General features: G+C 47.5%; 1 protein-coding gene across 2 annotated transcripts in view; it reads left to right on the top strand.

Moving 5' to 3' along the window:
* The first annotated feature begins 18,495 nt into the window (after positions 1 to 18,495).
* Positions 18,496 to 20,969, top strand: part of PELI2 (pellino E3 ubiquitin protein ligase family member 2) — a 69,919-nt gene continuing 67,445 nt past the window's right edge. The window contains exon 1 of one of the 2 annotated variants that reach the window (XM_056492913.1): positions 18,496 to 18,747. In XM_056492913.1, coding sequence (XP_056348888.1) covers positions 18,671 to 18,747 — 77 coding nt within the window. In that variant the 5' untranslated portion in view covers positions 18,496 to 18,670. The remainder of the gene's footprint in view (positions 18,748 to 20,969) is intronic. The other variant, XM_056492914.1, reaches the window with a different exon arrangement.

The following is a 20,969-nucleotide window of genomic DNA, read 5'->3' as shown; positions in this document are numbered from 1 at the left end:
GGATGGAGAGAACTCTGTGCTGGCCCAAAATGAGGTGGGGTTTGGGAGGTCAGGATGAAAGGGACCATTGTGGGGGCTTGTCTGCTGCCCAGCACGTGAAGGGCCTGGTGTTCAGCAGGCTCATCATGTGTCAGCTCTGAGCACAATTGCTGACCTTTGATTTTGGGGCCAAGGGGTTTGTCTGGTCCCAGGGGTGATGCTCAGCCCATCAAACAGCCCAGGGATGCTTGGCAGAAGTGTGTGGTCATTCCAGGCAGCACAAGGCCTGGGTCAGGGGAGGTTTGGGGTGGAAATTAGGAAAAGATTCTTCATCCAGAGCATCATTGAGAACTGGAAGAGGCTCCCCAGGGCAGAGGTTGTGGTGTGAAGCCTGTCAGAGCTCTAGAAGTGTTTGGACAGTTCTCTCAGACACACAGTGTGACTTTTGGAGTTATCCTGTGCAGGGCCAGGAGTTGAGCTTGGTGCTCCTTGTGGGTCCTTTCCAACTCAGGATATTCCATGATTCTATGATTCTGTATGTTAGAGAAGCCTTTTGGGCACCTGGGCTAATTCAATTCCTTCACTACCTGCAAAATAGTCCTGCATGGGGTATTTAATTGTATTATTAATTTCTCACAGGTACTGAGCAGTTTCAAAAGATGAAATCTCAAAACACCAATGTCAAATTAAAAAAAAAAAAAAAAGAAAAGGTGAACGCTTTCTGTGATTTGCTGATCTTTCCAGTGTCAGTCTTAAGATTTTAGGGGCCTTGGTGTAGACTTTAATAATTGCAGTTGGTAAGACTGGATTTAAAGGGCTATTATTGGTATATTAAATTTCTGGTATTTAGTTATGTGTCATTTGTATGAAAATTGAAGCCACCTTCTTCCTCAGATCTCCTGCTAATAGTGTTGTTTTAATTTAGGCTTGTTAATGGGCCATGTAATTTAAGGACAAACCCCTGTGTTCGAAGCATTCCCAATCACTTCAAGTCCCTCATCAGCACTCAGGACCTTCCTGCCTTTGCAGGAGGCAGATGGAAAACACAGGCCCTCCAGAGGCAAACTACAGGTGGATATCTCCACCTCCAAGAACAGTTTGTGTACATGTGTGTGTGAGTGCCCAGGATATCAGGGATCTGCTCTTGCCCCATCCCTGGAATTGTCCAAGGCCAGGTTGGACAGGGCTTGGAGCAATCTGGGATAGTGGAAGGTGTCCCTGCCCATGGGAGGAGTTGGAATGATATGGATTTTAAATTCCCTTCCAATCCAAACCCTTCTGTGATTCTATGAAGACATGGAATGTCTTTGGGAAGGTCTGTCTCCTTGTAGGAACAGCCCCCAAAACCCACAGTGCTGGGATTAATTGTTGGGACAAGGGATCCAGGTAGTCATACCCAGCTCAGCAGCTGATGCTCCAACTAGAAATTCTTCTCCAAGATTTCACCTCCTGGGCTTTTCCTTCCACTGCCTCCCTGATGGTCTGCTGGGCTCCTTCAGCTCCAGGAGGAGGAGATGGAGGAGATGGAGGAAGGCTGTCACACAGCCCTTGCTGTCTGCTCCTGAGCTTCTCACCACATCCTGCTCCTCTGCAGAAGAGTCTCATGTTCTGTGCAGCTGTCTGGTCCCATTTCCCCACCATAGCTCTGTCCTGGTTTGAAGGACAGGTGTCTGTCAATAAAGGCAGAAGCTTCTCTTTGAAATGGAGAATGTAAACACCCTTCCTCCAAATTATTACAATTTTGAAATTAAGAGGCTCTCAGGCTATGATATGGGAATTAGGAATAACAGTTCTTTACTAGGAAAATTAAAATAGAAATGCAGTATTACACAGAACAATCCCAGCCCTGCCAGAGTCAGAATCCAAGCTGACACCCGTCAGTCAGTCAGGGTGTTGGCACAGTCCCATTCAATGGTGGCTGCATCCTCCTGCAGGGGCAGATGTGGTTCAGCTGGAGCAGTGCTCCTGGAGAAGGTGCAGTTTCCTCTGAAGCTCCAGGGATGATGTGGAAAGGTCTGGCTTTCCTCTGGGATCCAGTGGGAAGAAGGTGCCTTGGTGTCCAAAAATCAATGGCCATTAACAGGAGATATCTCCTGGAGGGAGGATGGGCTGTGGAAAGATAAAGATGATTGCCCAGCTGGTTTAAAGATGGCCCATGAGCAGATAATGTGTGCCAGGAGATCAGGGTCACTGCCCCACCCAGCTGCAAGAGATGGGGACAGAATTCACATTTCTGGCCACATCCTGTATTGCAACCCAAGAAAAGCTCCTACCTCACTCTTGGAAGGGAACCTCTACATCTCCTGTGGCTTCAATTCATCCACCTCTCACCGTGTGAGACACAAGAGCTCCATTAAGCACATGAGCCTATTTCTGATAATTTGTGGTCCAGCTTGGGAACTCCGTGGCTTCTGGATGCTGCTAAATGGTTCTGCAAGTAAAATAAATATCATCCCTTCAGGATTCCAGCTGATAGCTTTATTTTAGGCGTTTTTCCCAACGGGAATACGTGGAATCTACACTTTAATTCTTTGCTGGTACCTGTTCTTCCTGAAAAATGTCGCTGAACTGAGTCATGAGGAGAAGGAATGTGTTGAGGAGCAGAGTCAGTTGCCACCACCTGGGATTTATGCCATGGAAAACACCATTCCATCAGGACGAGCTGCCGTGGGCACCTCATCAGCATGATGGGAAGCTGCATTTATCCTGTTGTGTGCATGCAGAATGGGCACCTCCACGATAAATCCAGTGCCAATGCCTCACTGGAGAATTTTGTGCCTGTGGTGGTAGGAGGAATCTCATTAACACCAACTTCAGAGGGATCCAGCCCTGCCAGCCACAAGACAAATGCAGCAGTGCTATCACCATCTATCAGATGGAGAATGACCTTTGCTATCCATTAGGGTGAAATGAAAAGCTTTGGGCTTTAACTTGGTTAAAATGCACATGGCTGTCTTTTTAGATCCTGGAGCGGGCACATTGCTGAGATTAATCAAATTGTGCATTTTGCAAGTGCTTAAGCAGTATTGTTATGTAACTCCATCTCTGCATGGCTCCAAGACAAAAAGCAGAATAATTACACTGAGCTGGGCTGTGGAATCATCCTGCTGTGGTCAACAGCTGAGGAGGCAGGAGGGGTTTGGAGCCAAGTGCCAACCCCATGTTCTTACATCTTGAATTCAGCTGGTCAGAATTAAATATGTGGGTCTCTAAGGCTGTGTGTGTGCCCAGCAGGGCTCAGCTGAAGGACATGGGTGCATCTCAGTGTGGTCTGTCCTAAATCTCCCCACAGAAAGGGGGTGTAGGAGTGGGTTTTTCACTTTGAAAAATGCTGATGTGCCAAGGCAATGAAGCCAAGCTGAATAGAGGGAGAAGAGAGCATTGCTCTGCTGGCATTTGCCATCAGGGAGGGAAGCAGGGCCTGGTGGGGTCTGTGCCCCTGGGGTGGCTGGGGAATGGGCTGGATGCCAGTGAACAACATGCCTGGAAAAGCCTCTTTCCACCAGCTATTTCAGCAAGAGAGCTCTGACTATGGGTCCCTCCTCTTTGCTCACACCTTGTCTCTGAGACAAACACAAATTCTGCCTAAGAGCAGGAATTACCCAGATCATCATGTCCAAAATGTTGTAGTCAATGCCTCAGTGAGACCATGCAGTGATGTCCCTTAAAGGATGGTGTTGGGACTGGTTGGAGCTGGATCTTTAAAGGTCCCTCCCAGCCCAACCCAGAGCACTCCATGACTGTAAATCCTCAAAACCCTCCTGAGCTCCTTACCCTCCATTGTACACTCCTGCACCCAACAGCTCCTTGTGTGTGTCTTCCCCTCCCTTTCTCCCCTCAATCTCATTCCTGCTTTTCTCCTGGTCACAATGAAGCCCATCTCCATCCTGCTGCTGTGTGGGCACTGATATATCACTGATAATTTGGGACCCTCTGTGGCATGGGCAACTCTTGGTGCTCCCATACCAAAGATGAATCTATTTTTCTGCATAAACTCTCCAGTATTTCTATTTTCTTGGCAATTCTTGGCATAAGGTGCAGACAATTCTGCCAAACCATGCAGGAAGGACAGTCAGATGGTGACTGATACCTTCTCATCCTCACCTGAGAGCTGCACCCAACTCTGCATCCCTGGATTTTCAACCATTGCTGCTCCATGGGAAGTCAGATCCTGCTGTACAGCCAAGTCCCATTCCCATCTGACTTGAGCAGAAGCAGGAAATGCTTGGAGCAAACAAAACAAACCCCAAAGTCTGTGCAGCTGTGTGAATTAGATTGGATGGAATCAGTCTGAGGTCTCACCTTACAGTCCCCTGGTTAGAAAAACTGCTGTGCTTATAGGTTGTAAGCCCACCTGTATTTATTTCAGTGTCAGTCTAAGCAGATGCTTTATTTAAACCTATAAATATCTCTTTTTTGCCTGCCTAAAGTATCTGCTTATTTACAAACAGAAATTAAATCCAGTTTAGAGGATATGATGTAACAGTGTCTTACATTGAAATAACAACAAGCTTTGGGTTCCAGCTGGCAGATAAGACCATAATACTACTGCATATAGACAAGCCTAGAAGAAAACATACATTCTTGTAGCTTCAGTGCAAAAGGCAAGAAGAAGTGATGCTGAGGAGTGCTGGAGCCTTGTAAATCAGCAGAGCACCATTGGCTGATGTGACAGGAGTTGAACAAAGAGGAGCTGATACCTCAGTGGAAATCAATCCCTTAATGGACAGTTTCCCTTGTCTGTTCCTGGAGTTGATGCAAGTCTTTGGGAGGATCTAAAATGATTAGCTGGAAATACATCCTTGTTTGAGCAGGGTCTTTGGGAAGTGTCTCTTTAATTCAGGTGGTGACAACTTTCAGTCTGGTAGTGGTATCAGATAAAATTACCTCTAATCTAAAGAGGGCTCAATCCTGGATTTCTGTTATACCAAATCTGGAGGAATTTCCTCATGGAAAGGGTTGTTAAGCATTGGAATGGAGTGCCTGGGGAGGTGGTAGAGTCCCCATCCATGGAGATGTCCAAGGAATTACTGGAGGTGGCATTCAGTGCTCTGGTCTGGGTGGTGACAGTCACAGGTTGGACTCGATGACTTCAGAGATCTTTTCCAACCTAAATGATTGTGTGATATAGGATGTGCTATTTATGTCTGTGTGCTGGTAATAAACAAGTTTGCATCACTCAGTTGCAGATCCATATGTCAAAGCCATTTCCAGTGTGGCCTGTGAATACCTGGAGGGGCTGCGTGGCACAGGATCCACGTCCTGCCCTGCTCTCCCCTGGGAATGCCTCTGCTCTGAGAAACTCAGCCAGGAGCCTTGAACTAAATATGAGCTCAGAAAAAAACAAAGACCCCATTTAGATGTAAATGGAATTGGGGGGGAGCAGGAGGGAGAAGAAGGAAGGAAACAGAAATACATAAAATAGGAGGCTACAAGCAGAATTCTTTCTCTGCAGATTCCGTTTTCCAGACTCCACATGTTTGTGCAGCCTGATAGCTGCAAGGCACAAGTGCATTCTCCAGGAATGGGGGGTGGAACTGGATGATCTTTAAGGTCTCTCCCAACCCAAACCACTCCATAATTCTGTGATTGCAGATCTGAGCATGGACATCACTGGGCTGCTCCTGAATTAGAGCAGCAGGAAGATGTAGCAGGAAAACGCTGCAAATCAAACAGAGAAGTTTCCTCTTTGCCAGTAACACAAGATGCACCTTGCTGGGAAGTGTCAACACTTCAGCATTTGCAGAACAGGGTCTGTCAGCCCTCTCTGCACAAACACTAATTGCTTTTATTGGTGAGGCTGCTCAGCTCAGCAGACAGGCCTGGGTGCCTCTGGTCCCGTCTCAGCTCCTCTGAGATCAGCCTGTCCTCAGAAACAGGTTGTGCCACCCATCTGCCTTCCTTTGGGTGGGGAGTTGTCGCCCCTTGCAGCTCCAGGAAAGGCTGCAGCAAGCTGGAGATCAGATCTGAAAAGGCAGAGCTCATTTGTCTCCATGACCAGCAGAATGGGTGCTCAGGATGTGCAAAATGAGGCTAAAACAATGTAATATAGATCGTTCCAACTTTTTTTCCTCTCTTCTTGTTGGTGTCACTGGCAGTAACTGACCAAGACAGAGAGGAGATCTGGGAGAGAAGGGAAACTCTCAAGGTCAGTGTGTTTTCTGAGCTCCAGTGGGAAAATAAAGAGCAAAACAAAACCCTGAGCCCACGTGGCAAATTTACACCTCTAAAAGGGGTTTCTCACTGCTGCTCACATCAGTCCAAGTGTTGGCATCACACCTGTGCTTGCCCAGCTGCCTTGGCTGCAAGTGTGAGGAGTTACCTGTGTCCTACCCTTGACAAGCAGAAACACTCTCCTTTTCTATATTATTTTTTGCACTTACTAGGAAAATGGGGGCAAATCCAAGGGTCTGTCATCCAGGTGCATGGGATCCAGCAGCTGCTCCACACTGGGGGCACCAACACAAGAAGGTGTTCAAGAGCTCTTCCAAGAGACCCTGCTCTGTCAGGGCTCCCAGCAAACCTTGTTTATTCCTGCCTTGAATTCTTCCTGTGGATGAAGAGCACGTTATCCTTGGAGACAGAAGCCAGATCCGTGCTTGCAAATTGAAATCCTGGGCCCTGCATGCTTCCTGGGAAGAACAGATCAGTGCTGAACACTCACAGCACGCTGCCCTTCACAGGGCCACGGCTGCAGGGGCTTTGCTGCTTGCAAGGGTCTCCTGCTCCACAGCGGGGGAAAGCATGGTTTTCCTCTGTTGTTTTTTTGTTGTTTTTTTTTTTTTTTAATTTCTTCTTTTTTTTGTGAAAGGCTTTACAGGCTGGGATTTGGAAGCATTCCCAGTTTTTGCAAATAAAACTGAGAGTCTGTCTGAGAGCGTTGGAAGAGGAATCTCAGGAACGTGGGAGCGTTCTCCCTGGAGCCGCTCTGGAGTTTCTCCTCTTGTTGCTTCAAAATATTCCTGAGGCTGTGGTTGTTCTGCACATCTCCAGGTGCTGGAAACAAAGGAGATGTGAGACCTTACAGCAAGTTTGTTTGGCAAAAAATACAGGCCAAAATTAAAAGCAGGATTTGCCCCTGCAATTACAGAACCAAAAGAAGGAAATATCAAGCTCCAATTCTGTGTGGGTGGAATGATGGAACGAGTTCTCTGGACAAACTGTGAATGCTCCAACCCTGGAAGTGTTCCAGACCAGGTTGGACAGGGCTTGGAGCAACCTGGGATAGTGGAAGGTGTCCCTGCTCATGGAGGGGGTGGAATGAGTTGATCTGTAATGTCCTTTCCAGCCCAAACCATTCTGTGACTCTGTGACAGAATATCAGCTGTAGTCCCTGTGTTGGTGACTGTGGTTTGTGAAAGACCCTCAGCACATCACTTTGCCCCACTTTTCATATCCCCACACAATGTCAGGCCAGCTAAACAGCTTCCAGACTCAGATGGGACTTGAGGAAGCCAAGAGACACCCAAGCAACTGAGATAAAAGGCTGCAGTTGTCTCCCAGGCTGTCTGCATTAAAACAAGAGGCATTCCTTGCTTGTTGTTCACCATCCACATGAAGGATATGGTGACTAACCATAAAATTTTATGGAACAAAAGCTCACGGGCATTTCATTTGCCTTTTTTGTGACTTAGGAGTCATGGATAGTTCAGGAATGTGATGAACCCTGAGAAGAAGTTTTATCTTCTTAAGCAAGGACTGGAGCTGCACAGTACCACCGGCGGGATAATCTATTTCCTCCAGGCTGCTGCTTTAAAAATGTCAAAAAGTTAAAGGGATTTGAGTAAAAATAGAAAGAGACATCCTGGATGATGGGGAAGGCTTTGTGTCGGATGGGAAGCCAGGGAAGGCAGGAAGTCACCAGGCAGAGCCCAGCACTATCAGGGAGCCTGGGGTCTGGGTTGGGAGGAGGGAGAACAAACCTTGTGAGAGTCAAAAATCCAACCTGGCTGTTATTACTGGGGGGAAGGGGGTGGTTTCTGCTTGTTCTTGCTGCTCTGCTATGTGCATGGGGCCTAAATGAGATGGGTGCCAGGGCTGGGTTGGCTCTTGGGGGGACAAAACACCTCCTGCTTCCCATGGCAGCATCAGGGTGAACAGAAAAACCTAGGATTTATTACTCAGAGGCCATCCCAGCAAACAGGAGCTCTTGGAATTTCCATTAGAGCAGCAGTGGATGGGCAATGCCAGTGATGCTGGGATGGAGATGTGGAGTCATGGGGAGCTGAGGGGTGGCCTGTTTCCAGGGCTTGGTGCTGAAATGTCGTCTTGGTATAACTGAGTGAAGAAGACACAGCCTGTCCTCTAACAGCAAATTAAACACAACTTTGTGGGTTTGGTGGTTTGCTGCCAAGTGCCAATACAGCTCCATATTAATGGCTTATGACAGGATTATTCTCCCTGTTTTTGGCAGGAAGCAGCTCTTTGGCCTTAATCCTGCTTGTGGCCAAGGAAAGAAACCCAGCATATCCCATGTATTTATCAATGGTGTAACTCTCAAATAATGTTTAAATCCCAAATTTTCAGAGAGAAGCGGAGCAGAATGATCCTGCATCAATCCAAAAATGCTGCCAGGAGTCAGGGAGAGGTGAGGACCCTTCATGCACATCCCAGGGTAAAGCTCAGTCTACCTCATGAATTCCCCTGTGTAACTGTGGGCATCCATCCTCTAGATATAAATATAATGTATAAACATCACAATAAAAATTAAAATATATAGTATTTTATATAGATATAAAAATGTATAAAAATATATGTGTGAAGTTGTTAAATCAACAACTTCTAAAAAAAATTTAATGCCAGTAGTAACCTCAATATTTAAATGCCTGAAAGGGGGTTAAACCCCCAAACAATAGAGTTGGAAATGGGAAAGCAAAAGGATTTGAAGTGGTAGGTTTAGGAGGGCAAAGTACTCAGCACACAACCAGGTCAAAACCTCTTTGGGGGCATCTGGATGAAGGCTCCAACAGCATTAATCCTTTTTAAAATTCACAGACTCCAGCCAGGGACCTCAGTGATCACAGAGAATCCATTTAAGTGAAAATCTCCAAATTACACACCCAGCATTCCACCCTTCCCTGTGCTTGCAGTGATGAGAGACCAGCCCTTCAAGGGCTTGATTTTGGGAAAAGCTGAGTTGTCAGCATTAGCAGCTGAGCTTCACTGAACTGAACTGGCAGCATCACTGGAAATAAAAGCAGGGCTGTTTTGTAGTTGGTTTCTTTTTTCTCCAATAGAGAATTTTCAAATTTTCTCCCTGATTGTTGAAGCTTTGGCCGGGTCTGTGAGGATTTGCTGGTGTGGGCAGCAGGGCTGGGCTGCACTGGTTGGACTGGTCAGTGCAGGGGCTGGGGGTGGGGGCAGGACAAAGATACGTGTGTGCAAACCACCAAAACCTCCAGGAAAAATGAGGACAGGCTTGAATTTTTATAAGGAGGTCAGCACAGCCATGGCTTTGTGCTTCCCACGGACCTGTGGACAATGTCCCTTCTCACTGTCACACACTTGCAAAGAGGAGGAGGGGAAAGAATAAAAATCAAACTTTGTCTCCTTGGCCTTGCCCGTGCCAGCCGTGCCCTGTGGGCACAGGGGAGGTGACAGAGTGGCTGGGCTGGAGGTGACACCCGCAGCACCAAGCTGCCATGGCTGCATCCCTCAGCCAGGCACAGAGATGCGAATTTTGGGAGGTAGAAATGTTTATCTTCCCGCTGGAAACTGTGTGGAGTAAGCAGGAGTCAAAGCATGAATAGCTAACTATAGCGAGAGAAGAAAAAAAAAAAAAAAAAGAAAGAAACCCAAAGCCCTCAGGACGCTTCAGTCTGCTTTAAAGCTCTCATGTGGCACGAAACAGACACATCTGCACTTTTTCTGTGTCTCCTTATCTTCCCAAAAACAGAGGAGCATTTACCCACACGAACACATTCGTGAGAGCATCCAGGCACAGACACGCTGAAATATTTAAATGTAGCACCATGCTCAGTCAATGACCTTTGCATAATTAGCATCTCTTTCTCTTTCTGATCATGGAAATGGCCTGTGGCTTCTGCCTTTGTGCTGCCTGCTATGGCCTCCATATGCTCCATTTGCATCCCGGAATTATCGATCGTCTCCGATGTAAAGATTTATCAGCAGCCGTGGCAGGGCTGGGGATCCCAGGTGGGGGGCTGAGGTCACCCAGCCTTTGGCTGCTGCAGATGGGACCAGCAGAGGGTTTGGCTGTGCAGGGCCTCCCTAATGACTTGCAGGTTGGGTCAGGTCTTGGATGAGGAGGCTTCCTATGGCTCTGTTCCCATCTCTTCCCCAAAACCAGGCAAACGAAATGCAAAACAAATAAAATAATACTTAAAATGAATCCTGTGAAATGAAAACTTTTGGGGCAAGGCCAGGTTGGACAGGGCTTGGAGCACCTGGGCTAGTGGAAGGTGTCCTTGCTCATGGCAGAGGGTTGGAACTGGATGGGCTTTAAGGTCCTTTCCAACTCAAGATTTTGCCACCATCAGATTTAGATTTACAAGGTTGCTTTTGCTTTCTTGGATTCTTGGATTTGACTAAAACATCCAAGGACTCCTTCACTCCAGAAGGCAGATGGTGATTTTTATTAGCAAGTGGTTTCCTGTTCTTTTGATTCCTTCAGTAATGCATTTTCTTATGCTGGGGTTGGATTTACTCTCTGTGTATGATTGCTAACCCTTAGCAATGAATTAATGTTGATTTTCTTTCAGCTCAAAGGCTTTCCTCATTCATCTTCTGTCTCTTAATGGTAACAGGAGGTATGTGTGTGCTCTCTTCTTGTACCAAAAAATGTATCACACACTTTTCACGGATTCTTCTGGTGTTTCCATACAAAATCTTCCCCTCTTTAGCAGAGCTGGTAAATCTCAGCCAAGCGAGTGCTTTTTCCCTGCCCAAAAGGCGAGAAGCTCTCAGCCTCTCCGATGATAACTCGGCTCTTTTGTCGAGGAAAGGCATTATCTGATGAGCTACAAGGCATCTCCATCTCCCAACCATTCCAGCAGCAATCAGGGGCCCACCAGAATTGTGTTTCTCAGCCATTACCTGATTGCTGTGGAGCACCGTTCCAGCCGTCCGTCTCCTAAAGAGCCCATCACAACGACAACTCGACCGGAATCCCGGCCGCTCCCGACAATAGCGAGCCTTTCAGCTTGTACAGATAATGACTTACTAATTACCCAGACGGAGGAGAAGTGACCATCTATAATCTTGTAACTCAAGCTCCCACAGCCGGCAGGAAGGCAGCGCTCCGGATTTTGGGAGCTGCCGCTGCCTGATTTTACAGGATGCTGCAGGATGTCGCTCCTTCTGCCGCATCCTCCTGACATCTGCGCGCCGATGGTGGTCGCTGCTTTTTGGTGGTGTGTTTGTTGTGGGTTTTTTCTTCCTTTTAATTTTTTTTTTCCCTTCTTGCTCAGATTTCAAGCATTTTGGGGTCTGCTGCAGCCTTCTTTGTGTCCCCCCCCCACCCCGAGTTTATGCACTGGCTGGCTGAAGGCAGCCTGGAAGGCTGCCAGGGGCACCTGGCAATGCACTCAGTAAATTATAGCACTGAAAAGAATGTCAGATGCTGGGAGGGAGTTATAAGGCTTTACTGGTGTATACACTTCGGAGGCCAAATGCTGCTTTTATAACATATTCAGGTATGACCTGGCATCTCTTTACCCTAACAAGATGTCGAGGAGGAATTGATGATTTGCCAGCTCTTGCTGCCCACGAAGACAGAACTCCCAAGTTGTTGTTAACCACAGAATGGACTCACAGAGCAGTTTGGGATGGAAGGGACCCTTACACATCACCTTACCTGCAATGAGGAGAGACGTCTTCAACCAGAGCAGGTGCTCAGAGCTGTCCAACCTTTGCCTTGAATGTTTTCAGTGATGGTCACCCACCACCTCTTTGGCCATCCTGTTCAGTGCTCCACCACCCCCATGATAAAACCTTCCTCAGAGAGCACAAGGTCTCACCAAGATCCCACAGTCCTTTCAGTCCCACCAAGCCACAGAGTGTCTTCCTTCTCCTCCAAAATCAGTGCTGCAAAGATTGCCAAGGGCAGTGATGAGGAATCTGGGGAGACAAGGGGATGGGTTGCCATGGGCTCAGTGCTTTTGGCTGTGGAGCTGAATCCTGCTCAGGAACAGCTCAGGCTGGATCACACTGGAGATGTGGAGGAGGTTTCTGTAACCTGCTGATTATCTGCTGGCTGAATGGGAGCCAGGGAAACGCCTCTCATTGCTAATATGCAATAATTTCTAAAATGCACTTCATTCTCTGTAGCAGAAACATGTGAAGGTGATGTTTGATTTCAAAGGGTCTTTGTGGGTTGCTGGTGTGAGATATTTTGGCACCTGCAGACTGGAGAAGTTTAGGGTCTGAGGTTCATGGTGCTGGTATTGATGGCTTCCATCATTCTGAAACTCCTTGAGCATCCCCTGAAAAGTGGATTTATTGGCTGATAAAAATTGGTTGTTTGATACCAGCAGCTGGAGAGGGTTTTCAGGGATCAGTGCAATTGGATAACAAACACTCACCAAAGGAACCTTTCACACCAGAGCCAGGCTGAGACCACAGATCTGTGCTTTGCCAGAACTCCTCTCCCACCTCATATCCTGCAATGATTTGGGTGTTCTCATTATGGCTGACTGGTTGATTTATGGGATGGCTGAATTTCTCTTTGTGGATGGGGACCCAGCCATCTGCTCTGGAAGCTGCTCCCCTGGGGGATGGGGACTATCATTGCCAGGGATGGCTCCTCAAGAAGATGATGTGGTCCAAGCCCAGAGATCCATATTCACCAGCTTTGTGTGCTGGGATAAAGGTCAGAGTAGCAGGATTTCCCCTAAATTAGGTACAAGTAAGTTATAGGGAACTGTGCCCATCTTTTGCATCCCACCACTGTGTGGTGTTAACTTTTCAATGAAGCCAAAATTTAAAAGGAAAAAGGGGTGACATCTTGAAGAGCAAAAGCCCATTCCCACAACAGCAGCTGGGATAGGATAGAAGGATGTGGTGATTTGAGAGGGGACTTAGCTCTGGGCTGTGAGGTCCTCAGCAGGAGCTGGAGCTGTGGCTGGACCTGAATCATCCTGGGAAAAGTGCAATAAATGCAACACCGAGATTTGGGATCAGTGTTCTCATTTTGGCAGACACACACAAAAGGTGTTTATTTTAATTCCCCCTTAGCTAACACAAGTCCTTCAGGAATAGAGCTGCAAAGTGAGTGCACAGAGCTGGTGTTCCAGGAAAGGGGGTGGGCTGTGGGGCACAGGAAAAGGGACTCAGAACATCCCTCTGGAATAACCCATGTTGCTGTAAAAGACCTACAGAACCATCTGGGCACATTTTGTGTTTTAGACTTAGATAATTCTCTTTCCAGAGAAGGACCTGTAACACCCGGGGATGCCTTTCTGGAATGACAATAGCTCAATTAGAGCCAGCCATCAGACAGATATGGCTAAGGTCATCTTGTATCCACTTTACTTGGACATTTTTTTGCTGGGTTCTTCTAGAACTCCTTGCAGTCAGCTTAAAATTTTTTTGACTTGTCAGCAAACTTTCCCATTAGAAGTCGGCAGCCTGGCCAGGGCCCCATGATACCACAAAATCCCAGCAATAACCTCTCTCCACTGTGAAAATGAAAACTGATTTCCAGCCTTGGGTTTCTCTTGTCTCAGCTGCTAATCCATGCAGCCCTTTCTTTATCTCAAGCAACTTTTATCTCTTTGACAGCTCTTGTGGTGCCAAAGCTTTGCTGAACCCCAGGTATGTGATATACATGCAATCACCTCCTCCAACATATTCATTGATTGCTTTAAGGGGTCTCAATGTGTTATAAACTTTGACTTCTTCCTACAAAAGCTTCCTATTGCCCTTTCCCTGGTGTATCAGATCTTCCCAGTGCATCCCAGGTCTCCTGAACTACACTGTATTTTCATTTGTGTAGTGGCAGGTCAGACTTCAACACTTAAAGTTCTTAAACTTGCTTCTTCAGTGGCAAGTTTGTTATTTCTCATCCTGCAGACTAGTGCAATCCTTCACAGAACTTTACAAATGCAAATATATAATAATATATTGATACGATGTTTTACAGAATATAATTATACAAATACAATTATTCATATAATTGTATTTGAATCTCTTTCCAAGTCTTGGGTCAGAGACATCTCACTCTGGTAATTCACTCCTCTGTCAATTTACCTTTTGATTCCAAAATTTTCTTGCTGATACTTATATTTAAGAAGCTCATCAGTGCTACTGCAAAAAATGAGGGTTTTTCTGTGGGAGTCTCAAGCTCAGACACGTGGGGAGCTCATTTACTCGACCCACCAGTGTTTTATTTCACCCCAAGCTTCTCACTTTCACTGCTTGCTGGTCCCAGTGAGTCCCTGGTTGACTTTCAGTCTCTGCTATGTTTTTATAAGCATTTTTATGCCTCTGGTAAACTGCTTTGAAATATCTTCTGCACTTGCCTAGCTGTGGTTTTATATTTGCCAGTGGTTGTGCTATATTCTATTTCCCTCATTTTTGACAGCTATCTTTTTTGTTCCTAATAGCCTTCCCCACTCTGCTGCTTAACTTCTTTGCTTTTAAAAATTCCTTTAGGGTCTTTATTAAGGAGTGTTACATATTAAGCTGGAGCCTGTACCATATCTTTAAGCTGCTGCCAGGGTATTTGAAAGTATTTTATCGTTTTAGCTCTTCCACTTATTTTTTAATGCAATTCTCCCCTCTAAATTTTAGGTGGTATTATGAATCAAGAACATTACATGCTGTGGTGGAAAATTAAGACAACAGGAGAGCTTCTCAAATGGAGTAAGGAAATCTATTTTAGCCTGACCTGAGTTAGGCACTGAACCCCTGAAATATGGACTGAGAGGTTCCCCAAACATGCTAATCTTGGTATTGCATCATTATGAGCAATCACATCTTACTTTTCCTGTAATTTATTTATCAAATCTACTTTTAAAACACCTGCTGCTCTTTCTTCTGCTATTTCTACTTGGTGGTTGCTTGAGAGCCTCACTCACCTGCCAGCTGGAGACTTTCCAGCCTGAAAGGTATCACCCACCCAGGTGATACCTGCTTGATGCTAATCTTAGAGCTGAGAGAGTTTTTCTCCTTTCCTGGGTTTATTCCCCTTTAAAAACCTCTTTCAGTGCTTTTGAAACCCATTCCCTAAGCCCTGATTCATAAAAACACTGAAATACACTCAGAGTCCAGCACATCTGGAAGTACTTTGCTGAATTAGAGCATTATTAATCTTCCTGCATTTAAAATAACTTTTTATTGCATTTTAAAAATAAATGGGCATGTACTATTTCTTCATGTTAGGGTTTTTTATTATTTTTTTCAAACATTGATTTTTAATGCTTGCCTGGCTTGGCTGGATATTCCTCCATCCAGCCAAACAGCTGCTGGTGCTAAACCTGGGAGCAAAATCCCTCTTTTAGTGTGGATGCAGCCTAGAAGGAGCTCCAAGTTATCTGTGACTCCCACTTTTAGTATTTTTTGGTTGGAAAACAACCAAACCTCCCTTCACTGCCCTAAAAAGCCACCCTGAGATATCCCAAATCCAAAAAGGAAAGATGTTTTGAGCTGAAAAGTAGCAGAGTGCAGCTGTGGGTTTATTTCTCAATTATTTCAATGGGGTTGGGGGAAAATGCCAGCCAAGGGTTGCTTGTAGCAGTTGCAAAATGAATTTTTTGGAGCTGGGGGAAATAGAGGGGCTGGGATTTGGGGTGGGATCTGTGTCATGTGGCAGAGCTGCTGCTCCTCCTGGCTCTGCTTCATTAGCCAAAACGTAGAAATTTTAAATATTAAACAATTCTAAGCAGGTTTCCCATGCTGGCAGCTATTGGTTCTTGGGAATTGAAATGAGAAAAACTAAAATTTGGCAAGAGAGCCCTCAGAACACCTTGTGGGGCTGATCTTCCTCAGCCTAAAACACCCCATGGGCAGAATGAAGAGATTGGACATGGACAAGTGAAGCACATTTCAAAGGAAAAAAATAATGGATCAGGCCAAGCTCAGGGTTTATGTCACAGTCTCCCACCACAGGTACGTGCCAGGTGAGTGCTCCACACCCAGCACAGCTCATCCACCTCCTATGAACACCACAGATGTAAATACTCCCCTGTGAATCCCACTGGGATCTTTTTTCCCTTGCACATTCATTTTTCAGCAAAGCCAAGAAGATAATTTTCTGTATTTAATAACTTTTTTCAGCAGTGCAAACCAGTACATTTCTGTAGTCACGGAGTGGGAGTCACTTCTGTGTTTAAGGACAGCAAATGCACCTGGTTTGTGTGCCAGGAAAAAAACGTGCAGGTTTGGGAAAAGGGTGTAGAGCTGCCCAACTTCCCCCTGTTTTCCAAAAAGAGCAGTGTTAGAAAATGAGGAAGTGGAAAAGAGGGTCAAAATCAGACCTCCAAGGTCCTTCCTCATCCCTCCAGCCCCAGGTTTTTACATATAAGACAACCATCAAATCTACAGCAAAAGAAAGAAACATATTTAGCCATGACCACCAGGTCTTTTGGAGTGTATTGCTTTTAGTCCAAATAACAGTTTCAGTTTTCTTTTGCATAAAAGCAGTGGAATATTATCACCTTAGTTCAAACAAACATCCACCACTACAGTTAGGTAGAAGGATAAGTAATTATTGAGGTATATCCATGATATACAGATATACATTGTTTTGTGTATATATGTATATAAATAAATAAATAAATAAATAAATAAATAAATAAATAAATAAATATATGTAGAGAAAAAAAGAGAGAGTGACAATGAAGAAGAATAATACAAATATAGGAGAGAACAGTCAATGCTTTACAATACAGTCAGCATATTAGGAGAAGGAAGGATTTGTTCAAGGGCACATTCATAGCAAGTGCTCAAGACAGGGATATTTCTGTCTAATTAAAATTTTCAGGGTTTAGAAGGAAATTCAGGGGGAAAGTTTAAACTTTGAACAGAAATTTACATGAACACCTAACTTTAGTTCTCTCAAATTTCTATTTCCCTTTACTGGTTGCACTTATGGATGTTGATTTTTTTACTCTAAGTCCAGACACATCACTGACTTGTGGAAGCCCATCTGAGCTGAGCATTTTATGGAAGAGTATTGGGGTTTGTTAATGCCATGTGAAAGCCAGGCTGCTGCCAAGGTTTTGTTTTCAGGGGAGAAATGCAGAAGTTGAAGAGGATGCCGCCGGGAGCTTTGTTTTCCACACTGGTTTTGGGAATGTATTTGTTTCCTTTGACAGTGACTTACAGCCCAGCTTTCTTTTCTATTTTGTTAGAGCAATAAAGAAGATAAATCTGTAATAATTCAGCTCCCTGTCTTCAATAAAATCTTGTCTTCTTCACACGGCCCCTGGGAAGATCTCCATTTTGCAGCCCTTCGAGATTGGTTGTGTTTTTCCATTTCACCTTTTCACCAGAACGACAGAAAAATAATATTACCGGTAAAATTAATAGCTAAATACAATTTCTGTCAGAGGAAAAGCTTTTAGCAGGAGGAGTGTGACTGTGCCGGCCCCAGGGATGCTCCTCAGCAAAGGGGGATTCTCCCATTGCTTTTGTCTTTGATAATGGGTTGCAAACCTCAAATACCAGCTAATGAGAATTTCTGTCCTCACCATGGATTAACATCAAGCCGATCTTTGTTGGTTTTGGCTTTAGTCAGGTGCAGAGGGCAAAGGGGAGAGAAGGGGGTGGTGGTGGGGGAGATACTGAGGCAGGAAAAAAATCCTTGAAGTCATAGAATGGGTTGGGTTGGGAAGGACCTGGAAGACCACTGAAGAACAAAGGGGGTGAGGGCATTTCTGTCCCCTCAGAGAGATTCAGGACAGAAGGGGACACTGTGAGCTCCACGGCTCCTGCCAGCTCCAGGGATGGGAGACAGGAGATGGGGCAGGAGAGCACCCCAAGGGCAGGGCCTGAGGGTGGCCCCACTGCTGGGACACCCCAGGGAAAGTTGTGGTGGGTTGGGCTGAGCCCTTCCCTCTGGGGCAGGAGCTGAGCCGGGAGCTCCCCACAGATCCCCACAGATCCCCACAGATCCCCACAGATCCCCACAGATCCCCACAGCCACGGCGAGCCCGTTCGGGACCCCCATCCCACGCAGGATCCCAGCCCCGCAGCGACCCAAACCTGGGCTCCAGGGACACCCCGTGGATCTGGGCGTGCCCCGAGGGCAGGAGGGGATGTGGAGCCCCACGGGTGATGTGGAACCCAGGCTGAGGTGACCCCGGCCCCCGAGCCGCGGGTGCGCGGCCCCTTTAAGAGCGGCCGGGTCCCCTTTACTCTATGTTTACATAACACGGCCGGGCCGTACCACTACTGCCAGTGCCGGGGGGTGCGCGGTGCGTGGGAGGGGGCGGAGCGCAGCCGTGCCCAGCCCCGCCCCGTCCGCCGACAGTTAATGAGCGCGGGGAGGGCGGGGCCACTCGCAGCCCGGCGGGGGGGGGGGCACGGCGCCGGTTCGCTCCTCCCACCCCCCCCCCCCCGGCGCGGCGGGTTGGTCCGTCCCCCCCGGTGGCTCCGCCCCCGCGCCCCCCGCGGTGTAGTGGCCGTTGCCGGTGGCCGGCGGCGCAGAGCGGAGCGGAGCCCGCTCGGGACGCGCCCCCACGGCGGCGGCTGGGACGGGGGCGGCCGGTGCTACCACAGCGGCGGCCCCATGTTCTCCCCCAGCCAGGAGGAGCTGTGCGCGCTGAACAAGGAGCCCGTCAAGTACGGGGAGCTGGTGGTGCTGGGGTGAGTGCTGGGCAGGGGGGAGAAGCGCGGCGGTCCCGGAGCGGCGGGGGCTGTTCCCTCCCAGCCTCCGGCTCAGCGCCGGCCGCGTCTCCGCGCTGCGAGCGAGCGCTCGGGGCTGGAGGGGGGCGCGAGGGGGCGCGTGGCGCTTGGCGCCTTCCCGCCGGCCGAGTGCGCGGCGCGGCCGCTGGAGGCGGGGGGGGATCCCGGTGACCGAGGGATCCATGGGGGGAGCAGCGAAGGATGGATGGGGGGAGTCCCGTAGGTTGAGAGGAGTAGGGAGGGATGGATGGGGAGGGACGGAGGAGTGAAGGGGGAGAGGTCCCGGTGCGTGACGGGGCGCGCGGTGCGGCCGTTGCGGGTCCCGGTGGCGGAGGCGAACGGGCAGGGATGGAGCGGGGAGCGGGCAGGGACGGAGCGAGGTCCCGGTGCCGATCGGCGGACGGAGCGGGGTCCGGCCGCTCTCGGACATCGAGGTCGCGGCGGGGCTGGGGAAGAAACTTCTTGCGGGGTTCTGGCTCACTAGCCCCGCTGCGGGCCCCGTCCCTCGGCCGCTGCCTCCGTGCGGATGGCAGGGAGATGACTTTGGAACGAGGAGCGGGAGGAGGAGGAGGGTGAAGCACTTACATTCGGATTCGTCGTGGAAATGTTTATTTTCTCGGCTTGATATGGATCTTAAAGTAATCGGCTTGGCATTACGCTGTTTGCCCTGCTGGTAAAGCTCCTCTGGGCGCCGCGGAAGCAGATGAGGGAGAAGCGTCTAAGCCGTGCCTTGCTGAGAGCCCTCGCGAACCTCGGCGGAGATGCTTAATTTTGATAGTTTAATTCGTGCTAACGTATGGTTAATGGAGTAATTTTTCAGTGCTAAACACAACGGAGAGGTTTGGAGCCAGCCACGAAGCAGCACAGTCACAGCCTCGCTGCGTTACTCAGCCTCCCCCAGAATCTGGTACAGATCTGCTGCAAGGTCGTAGAAAACCCCTCTCCGGTTTCTTAGGGATTTTTGTTTTATTTCGGTCCTTTCCTAAAGAGCCGTGTTCACCTTTGCAGAAGAAGTGTTTGAAAAAGAGCAGTCCAGGCTGGGTGCTCTATCCAGTAGTGCACCTTTTTTCCTTAAGGGATGCTAAATGTTTCCTGTCACGAGACTGGGTCAAGATGCAGTTACCGTGGAATAAAACACAGCTGCTATCATGAGCGTGGTGTAGCTGGTACTTGAATCCTTCAATTTAAGTCCCTTGATTCGTGAGAAATACCCATATCACACTAAATTTAATCAAGAAACGTTCTTAGTGTTTCAGTTGTGGCAATGGAGGGTGAGCTCAGCTGTGCAGCACTGTCTCTGACAATAAAGTCATAGTATAATGCAGGATCTTTAATTAAATTAGAGTGCATAAATTGATGTTGTGCTGCAGAGGCTCTTTGTGCACAGCTGGAAGCATTTTCCTTTCTGTTGCTTTACTATTTTTAGCAGCAGTTGAAAGTACAGAAGTATGAAATGTTTTGGCTCTGATCTTAACCTGGCAAAGTCTGGTGCGCTTTGCCTTTAATATGGGAACGCATTGATCTCGGCTTATCGGTTCTGCTGGGCTCTTGATCTTCACTGCGTGTGTTGAAACACGCCAATAAAATCTAAATAAAACGTGTATGGCTGCGTTTAGGTCCTGTCTGAGTTTCAGCTGCTCTCTGAAACTACTGAGGTTGCATCTTGTAGGTGTGAGATGTACAGAAAACGCGAACAGATCCTGTCCTTGCAGTGCAGCCGGGGACAAGGAGCCTGTGCAGGGGAACTGGGTCTCTCCGGTCACGGTGTCTCAAACAATGGGGCTGCCACTGCTCACACAATGTGATGTAGGGCTAGGTAGACGTGATGGAAGCAGTCCAGGAAATCTCATGACTTCTGTAACTGTATTTTTAATTTTTAGACCGAAGATTGTTGTTTTAAGTGCCCTTTGCTACTTCAGGAGTTGGTTACTCCGTGTCCTATCAAAGGTGTCTTAAATGTTGTTTGTAGCATCATAAATAATGCAAACATCCCTGTCTTTTCTTTGGTGACTCAACATTTGTGACTAGGAACTCTTGGAACAGCTTAAGCTGTTCAGTATGCTAAAAAAACCACTTAATACCTTTTTTGTATTAAAATCTTGTAATCTGGAGTTTCATTTAAATAAGACAATGTAAATCTGCTCTCCTCCCTGTAGTGAAACTGAGACCTGGGGACCAGCAGA

This window comes from Oenanthe melanoleuca, chromosome 5 (genome assembly GCF_029582105.1).
Source record: "Oenanthe melanoleuca isolate GR-GAL-2019-014 chromosome 5, OMel1.0, whole genome shotgun sequence".
NCBI classification, from domain to species: domain Eukaryota; kingdom Metazoa; phylum Chordata; class Aves; order Passeriformes; family Muscicapidae; genus Oenanthe; species Oenanthe melanoleuca.
The sequence above is the reverse complement of the archived record's forward strand: the minus strand, read 5'-3'. Positions and strand labels throughout refer to the sequence as shown.